General features: G+C 43.7%; 1 protein-coding gene across 3 annotated transcripts in view; it reads left to right on the plus strand.

Annotated features, from left to right (window-relative positions):
- tnrc6c2 (trinucleotide repeat containing adaptor 6C2) overlaps positions 1–8367 on the plus strand; it is a 124407-nt gene that overhangs the window by 115501 nt on the left and 539 nt on the right. For all 3 annotated transcript variants that reach the window (XM_061679693.1, XM_061679695.1, XM_061679696.1), the window contains 17 exons: positions 292–495; positions 819–985; positions 1072–1149; positions 1265–1322; positions 1402–1544; positions 1693–1839; positions 2527–2673; positions 2851–2970; positions 3124–3207; positions 3460–3733; positions 4750–4914; positions 4994–5185; positions 5274–5423; positions 5816–6031; positions 6513–6586; positions 6835–6974; positions 7537–8367. The exon at positions 7537–8367 is cut by the window's right edge and continues 539 nt beyond it. In XM_061679693.1, coding sequence (XP_061535677.1) covers positions 292–495; positions 819–985; positions 1072–1149; positions 1265–1322; positions 1402–1544; positions 1693–1839; positions 2527–2673; positions 2851–2970; positions 3124–3207; positions 3460–3733; positions 4750–4914; positions 4994–5185; positions 5274–5423; positions 5816–6031; positions 6513–6586; positions 6835–6974; positions 7537–7891 — 2714 coding nt within the window. In that variant the 3' untranslated portion in view covers positions 7892–8367. The remainder of the gene's footprint in view (positions 1–291; positions 496–818; positions 986–1071; positions 1150–1264; positions 1323–1401; positions 1545–1692; positions 1840–2526; positions 2674–2850; positions 2971–3123; positions 3208–3459; positions 3734–4749; positions 4915–4993; positions 5186–5273; positions 5424–5815; positions 6032–6512; positions 6587–6834; positions 6975–7536) is intronic.

An 8367-nucleotide genomic window follows, 5' to 3' on the forward strand; every position in this document is an offset into this window, starting at 1 on the left:
AAGACCACATATATACTTGTAAATACATGTCAGTGTTTTTACTACAAAACCCTAACCCCTCTCTTTTTGATTGACATCATTGCCCTCAGTGTTAATCAGTTAGACTTCATTTATAACTTAAAGTCTAAAGTTCGTATTCCTTCATCAAGGTAGCATAGCAAATGGTACATTTAATTGTAGGCCAATGAAACTATTCCAAATTAACCATTAGGACCCTTGATTGTGATGGCATTTAAGGTCGCTGTGTATTATGAATTACCCTTTCAGAAAATTCCCATCTCTGTTTTGCAGGCTGGGGAGAGCTTCCAAGTGTTCAGCCTAAGTCTGAGCCTGCTTGGGGAGAGCCTGCAGCTCCAACATCAGCTGTGGAAAACGGCACCTCTGCTTGGGGCAAGCCTTCAGGGGGTGTCGGCGGATGGGGAGATGTTGGCCATGAGCCCTCTGGACCTTATGGCAGGGCCAACGGACCCTCTTGTACTGCACCTTGCAAGCCTGGTAAATAGCTGCAATTGCACATTGGTGCTCACTGTAACATTTTAGTGGTCTGGTCATTCTCTCATGGGGCTTAAAAATCTGAAGCTATCAAAAGAAATTTCACACATAAAAAGGTTTTGGTGACTTAAGGGCAGAGTGCTGCATGGAGTTGACTCTTAAGCATTGCGTAGAAATGAAAACGGTGCCATCAAGTGGTAAAGTTCAAAACTACCTGCTGTACTTAATTGGGTTCCATTACATTTATTTGCTTGTGAATTTAATAAAATAAAATTCTCACTTTTTTTTCTTCTTTGATTTTGACCCACGCTTTTTTCTTTCGTCAGGTCCTAAACCTATGCAAGACAGCTGGGGGAGCGGAGGGGATGAAATGGGCATGTCTACAGGGCAGTGGGACACTGAGGACGGGGACATGTGGAGCAGCCCCACCTCACAGGAAAGCAGCTCCTCCTGCAATTCTTGGGTAAATGGACCCAAGAAGGGCCCGAGCAAGGTACATATCTACACATTTCATATGCATGTTGACATGTACACACATTGATTGTGGGATTATTAATATTAATTCACTCGCGTCCTCAGGGGAAGATGATTAACAAGCCGGATGAGACCTGGATCATGAATCGTCTCATCAAACAGCTCACTGACATGGGTTTTCCGGTATGATTCATTATTCTGCAAATATTTTGATGACATGCAAAGTATATACAGTAAGCCTTTTCAAGGCTAAGGTTCATTTACTTTTTGAGAAATAGATATAATCAATTTGTTACAGCGAGATCCTGCTGAGGAGGCATTGAAGAGCAACAACATGAATCTTGACCAGGCCATGAGTGAGTTAATTTTTTTGTGCGAGGGGTGTGCCTTTGTACGTATATTCCAAATACAGTTAATAACATTTTCTCCTTTCAGGCGCTCTGCTGGAGAAGAAGACTGACCTGGACAAGCGCAATATGAGCATTTCTGATTACAGCAACGGTCTGAACAAGCCACTGATATGTCGACCATCCATGCTCTCTAAAGATCCCTCTGACCGCAACGCCTTCCTTGACAAGGTATTAAGCCACCTGGACGGCCTTTATAGCTATAAAAAAAATTCACTTACAACCTGAAAGTGTTTTTAATTGTTACACATAATCACAAATTCCTTATACTGTCATCACTATTTGTCCCCTTCATCACTCCTTTGTCTGTCTGCTCCAGGATGGCATTCTTTCCGACGATGCCACCCCATCACCATTTATGCCTTCCCCCAGCCTGAAGCTCCCCCTGGCCAACAGTAGCCTTCCTGGGCAATGTCTGGGACCGGGCAACTCGGGGCTGGCCATGCAAAACTTGAACAACAGACAGGTGTTGTTACCACATTTAAATGGCGCTGCATTGTCAAGAAGCAATATAAACATAAATTCTACTATTTTCATATTCTCTACTCTATTGTTTGCTTGTGTTTGAATGACCTTGCCTCAAGTGCTCCATGAGAGCAAATTTAGTCTAGTATCACTGCTAGAAAATACTCTTGAAGCTCAAACAAAAGTGGTATTTAGATTGGAAATGTGGAAGTAGCTGCCTTTTTACAGCTTTGTATTTCTTTGGCCCTCATGAAAAATAATAATCGGATAGCTAGCTGCTTGGTTCTGACTTAGTATATGAACTGCTGCAAATAGATTGTTTGGCTGTGTTTTGTAGAATGTGTTTCTATAAGTATACTATGCAAATAGATTAGATTTTTCTTTTATCCGCCATCCAGTTCAAGTGTATGTATTCGGCTATTATTCTGCATTAGTGGCAATAATAGCTAGAGGCATTTTTGTTTCTGGGTTGCCCATCCCTTCCGAGTGCCCGGCCTGATCTCATGAATATGTAATGTCTATAGGGGATTTCCTCAAATGTTGTCCATTTCAAAGCCGATTTTAACAGTCAAAGTGAAGGTTACAGTGAATGTCTAAGTATCAACCTAGCAAACTGGTGGATAGAATCATATAATTGCTAATTTCCTTGGCAATTTGAATAAAAAAAAATGATGTATTGGTGTTCTAGATAACCAGTGGAATGTTTGGCAGCAGTGGAGCAGCACAAAGCCGGGCCATGCAGCAGCAGCAGCAGCATCCTCAGCCACCAGTGCCACCTCTCAGCTCCTCCATGCCAAGTCTACGTGCTCAAGTGCCTCAGTTACTCTCCCCTCAGGTACATAAATACACATGTACCTAAAAGATCCCACCTTTTAACCATGTATTCTACTGTACCACGGGTATAAAGATGTCCTCCTTGTGCACACCTGTATGTAACAAAGCCCGCTCTTTCCTGCTAGAAGCTGATGTTGTTTACTTGTAAATCTAAACAATTGACTGGTCCACCTTGCAGGTCCAAGCACAGCTCTTGCAGTTTGCAGCAAAAAACATTGGTCTGAACCCTGCACTTTTAACCTCACCAATAAACCCTCAACAAATGACCCTGTTGTACCAACTTCAGCAACTGCAAATGGTGAGTCGGTCCCTCTGATCAATAGATTGACATTTGCGTAATTACATTTCTAAGTCAATGTTGTAGAATGAACAATGTACAACAATTGTCTCATTTTTTGCTTTTGTCTTTTTTTTCCAGTTGTAATGTACTTTTGCTTCTCTTTTTGTTCAGGCGTACCAGCGTTTACAAATCCAGCAGCAGATGATGCAGGCGCAACGTAACGTTTCCGGTCCCATTCGACAACAAGAGCAGCAAGTGAGTCAACAGTCAGAACACTGCACCCACTCACAAAAATCCTGTGATGATCAATGTGACCCACTTCTTGAAACATGACCTGAATGCAAAATCGATTCAGTACCGTAACAACATGAGTGGATAACATGTCATTGTTACGTCAGTAGTTGCTTGTGTGTGAGTGATGTTTCTTTTTAGAAATGATACTTTTCACATTCCTATTTTTGCCCCTATCGTCATCTTTTACACTGCTGTGTATCTGTCCGCTCCTAGGTCGCACGCACAATCACCAACATGCAGCAGCAGATCCAGCAGCACCAGCGTCAGCTCTACCAGGCGCTGCTGATGAAGCAGCAGCAGCTTCCCTCCCATTCCCCCTCCTCGCAAGCTGGTCTGCATGCCCCCGGTGGCCCCACCGGAGGCTCCGGATCTGCAAAATCAACCCTGGACCCTTTCACAGGCCCACATCACGCCCCGGGCCTGACCGACACACTGCACACCAAAGAGCCGCTGTCTTCACCCAACGCCTACAGCCCCTATTCTCTCTGTAAGTCTTTAACAGAGAAAAATTAAGATTTGTATTGGTTCTGTCACTGTCAGTCTGGCAACATCCTTGGTAACCATGGTAACAGAAAGCCGGGGTTTGTTACTACAGCTGTTACTTTTGGCTTCTCTGCCAATAAAATGAAACAATAAATGGAGATAATACTCTCGTCGACATGCGTGCATGCTCTTGCTGCGCTGCTGCACCGTGGTTTCCATCCTGGTGGCCTGTAGCCATAGCCTATAGTCCAGTCCTGGTGCAGACGGATCCCTGAGATGGTGTTTCCTCACCTAGATGCTCTGTACTCAGCCTCAGGTTATTACGTCCTTACGGTACAATTTTTAACCTGTGTACGTGTCTGTGTCCATGTGGACAACCAGTGGGTGGGATTGATTTAATATTTTTAATTCATGTAAATCGCTTGGAGTTGCATTTTTGTTTTTATGAAAATGGCTTACAAATGAAGTATTGATTGATTGATAGATAAATAAATAAATAAATACTGTGGGTGAAGTGGTTGTTGCACCCATTCCTTTAAATAGTAGTCAAGTTTATTTACTTAACAAGAGAGAATATTTATAGGGTATTTGTTAGAGATGAGGCCTATATGCAGTAGAATAAATAATATGCTAAAAAATAAAAATAAATAATAAGTTTACTTAACAGATCAATTTCTCTGTCACCTTCATCATAAACGTCAACTTTGCAGACGCCATGTCTGCTCTGCAAGCAAGCAATGTATGCTTGAGATGGCCACTATGACAGTAAATGCGATAACAGCCACTTAGTAGCGGCGCTTGTTTTTCTGAAGCAAAAAAAAAAAAAAGAAAGTGGATGACACATCTAACACTTACTTGAGGCATAGTGTCACTATTTGTTGAAATATGCTGTTTATTATTTATATGCAATATAATACAGAAATATACAATTCCAGACTAGTATATGCCATATTCTGTATATTGCGTTAGTGAATGTTTTGTAAAAGTATGTGTTTTTCAATTCTTCTGTCCTGTGTGCAGCTGGACTGAATCCAAACATGAATGTAAACTGCATCGAGGTTGGGGGTCTGTCTATGAAAGAGCCCCCTCAGCCCCAGTCCCGCCTGTCCCAGTGGACGCACTCCAACTCCATGGACAGCCTCGGTGGTAACACCTCAAACCTGGAGAACAACCTCAACAAGCACGGTGAGTCTAGCATTCCTAGCTTAAATTTACAGAGGGAAAAAAAGGATGGTTTTAAGTCATGTGTTTTTCCATGCACTAGGTGCCATATCTGCTGCCTCTACCCTGGGGCCCCCTGGGAAGCCCTCACAGCTGGAGGATTCCTATAGTCCATACAATCTGATGTCCAACTCGGACTCCCCCACCAACTCTTTGGTACCCCCAGACAGCTGGGGCCAAGGCAAGAACCCCAATGAAAAGATCACCAACGGGACCAACATTAACTGGCCCCCTGGTGAGGACAAAGGCAAATGAAAAGCAGGGCTCTTTATATTACAATATTTGTGATCATCTTTTTTTTTTTTTTTTTTGTCCATCGTCAGAATTCTGCCCAGGTGTGCCATGGAAAGGCCTTCAGAACATTGACCCTGAGAATGACCCCAATATGACCCCTGGCAGCGTCCCCAGCGGTCCCACCATAAACACCAACATCCATGACGTCAACAGATACCTGCTGCGTGACAGGAATGGCGGTACGGACACAAGATACCCTACAAGTCTCTATTCAGCACGGCCAGTAACACAGGGTCAACTTGTTGTAAATAAAATAAAGACAATACATAAATGATGGTACGCCACCACAACACAGTACGTCCTTTAGGTTTAATCTCGGTCGCTTCCTCATCAACAAAATTTGAGTCACTTCCTTAACACCCGTCTGCACCGCTTTAATGTCAACCACAAAAAGGAAGACCTCACCTCAACTGTCAGTTAGCAGTTTCCGCATGTTTCTTCGGAATTCACAAATAGGATAATTCAAGAAGTGATGCTCAAATATGCTGCAGAAAACACTACTAGATGGTTGTTGCTTCTCTGGCCTAATTCCTTATCTGTTTGATTCACATTACTCTTTGCTTTCTTAAAGGCAAACTGTCTGACGTGAAGTCCACCTGGTCCACGGGGTCCATAACCCAGAACCAAGCCTCTCTGACCCATGAGCTGTGGAAAGTCCCTCAGGGCCCACGCGGGTCCGCTGCCCCATCGCGACCCCCACCAGGCCTGACCAACACCAAGCCTTCCTCCACCTGGGGGGGCAACTCGCTGGGCTTGGCTCAAGGATGGAGCGGCTCTTACGCCTCTGGTGAGCAAAAGGAGGAAAAAAGATTACTTGAGAAAAGAGGTTGTCGTCTTTAGTTATCTTTATTTTAGGAGCGTGGCAAAAATATGTTAAAAAAATAGACCTTGAGACTTTGACCTATGGAGCTCTAGTTCACAGAGCACACACCATTACAAATATGATAAAAAGAGTAATACTACTATTACGAGTTTTTTTCCCAAAAAATTCTTCTGTGCATGATCACTATGAAACCTTAAGTCACATGCAAATCAGACTTGGTCAAAGAGCACAGATCACATCTGCTCTCTATCAGTGCTTATCTTGACGAACACACTCTGCTGAAATGACATCCTGAGGTTTACCGGCTCTCATAGAGGCCTCATAACAACATTGTTTCTCTGAATTGCTTTGCTTGTCACTTGTGACTTTTTGGGGAAAATTCATAGGAAATGTATGTTCATAAATGTTTTGAATCTTGAGTCTCTTTTGGTCCTCATTCTAACAGAGGGAACCACCTGGAGTACAGACAGCTCCAACAGGACCAGCAGCTGGCTGGTGCTGAGGAATCTCACACCTCAAGTACGTGTGTCGTTTGACCATTTATTTAAACAATGGGTTAAAGTTGAGTTATTGGCAGGTGTGAGGAGCAATATTTGGGAGCTTTAACCTCAGTAAAAATGGATGCCGCACTATAAGACCATGTGATTTTGAGTGTTATGTATTTTGGCTAATGTTTTGGAAAGGGTTAAATGGTCGCCTGTTTGAACAAATCTACATACACATCTCTTCGAACTGCCACATTCCTGCATATTTTGTTGCCTCCGCAGATTGACGGTTCTACCCTGCGGACCCTGTGCATGCAGCACGGCCCTTTGATCACATTCCACCTCAACCTGACCCAAGGGAACGCCGTGGTGCGCTACAGCTCCAAGGATGAGGCCGCTAAGGCCCAGAAGTCTCTGCACATGTAAGTGCCAGATGCTCTTTGGGAATATCACACCCAAATTCACAAGGAGTTTCTTACTGCTTTCACATCATGACAAATGTGCCATAAACTGAAAAGCGGAGGTCCTACAGGAAAAAGCAATACAGACAAACCACCAAAGTCTAAGACAATCCATTCTATATCATTGATTGACTTCAAAGTTTTTCAAAATACATTTTTAAAGTCAATTATTTTATTTAAGACTGAAACTGTCACAATAAAACCTAAATTAACTTGAGTTTTTAAAAAAATTCAAACAGATTTTCCCAAAAACCTGAACTGAACTGTACTACTTTTGGGGTGTTTGGCAGTTCTGCTGTATTTGTGGGTTCTAGTGATCTCGATCCTTTCCTAGTAGCAGAAACAAGCATTTTAGTCTCATCCTGTGAGGATGAGCGGTAAGGAAAATGGATGGATGGATGGATTCATTATACTTGCACAGGCTCGCAGTCAAATGAAAATTTGATTTAAAAAAAAAAAACATGAATAACGTTTCCAGCTCATTCACAGACCTGTGTTTTTTTTGTTGTTGTTTTTTTGTCAGGTGTGTGTTAGGTAACACCACCATCCTGGCAGAGTTTGCTGGCGAGGAGGAGGTAAACCGCTTCTTTGCACAAGGCCAGTCGCTGACCTCAAACAACACCACCAGCTGGCAGGCCAACCCAGGAACCAATCAGAATCGAATGGGCGGGGCAGCGGCGTCCCACTCCATGGGCCAATGGAGCAGCAGCGGCGGAGGAGGAGGCAAGGCCAGCGGAGGCGACCTGCTTTGGGGGGGAGTGCCCCAGTACTCCAGCCTGTGGGGGCCTCCTAGTGGGGAGGATGCCCGCGGGATCAGGAGCCCCACCCCCATTAACACCCTGCTGCCTGGAGATCTGCTGAGTGGGGAGTCCATGTAGGCGGATGCCACAGTACAGTACCGCACCACCACTACATTGAGGTTCTACCAACAGGAGCAAAACCCAAGCAAATCATGTGGCGATAATCAGCACCATTTTAAAACTTTCTGGAACTGTGAATTAGGAAACGGAAGACTGAGGGCTCAGCAGGCCTTCTGTTTCTTTGATGTTTTACTTTTTATTCCTTTATTTTGCAACCTAAAAAACTAACTCAAACACGACACAAAGAAACCTTTTTGTTTTTTAGGAGAAGCAATCAAAGCTGCCATCTATCTTTTCCCTCCAAGAAGAAATCATCCGAAACAGAATCTCGCAAGCGACCATTCCCAGCATGCCCGTGGCCAATGATGTGGTTGGGTGACCTTTACTCGTTACTTTTTGTTTCTCAGCACTAATATTAGCCTTAAGTGCTCTCCGGGTCCTTTCTAAGCCGCCTTTTTGTTGTTGTTGATAAACTGAAGAAGCAGACGGAATCT

This window comes from Phycodurus eques, chromosome 6 (genome assembly GCF_024500275.1).
Source record: "Phycodurus eques isolate BA_2022a chromosome 6, UOR_Pequ_1.1, whole genome shotgun sequence".
In the NCBI taxonomy this organism is placed as follows: Eukaryota; Metazoa; Chordata; class Actinopteri; order Syngnathiformes; family Syngnathidae; genus Phycodurus; species Phycodurus eques.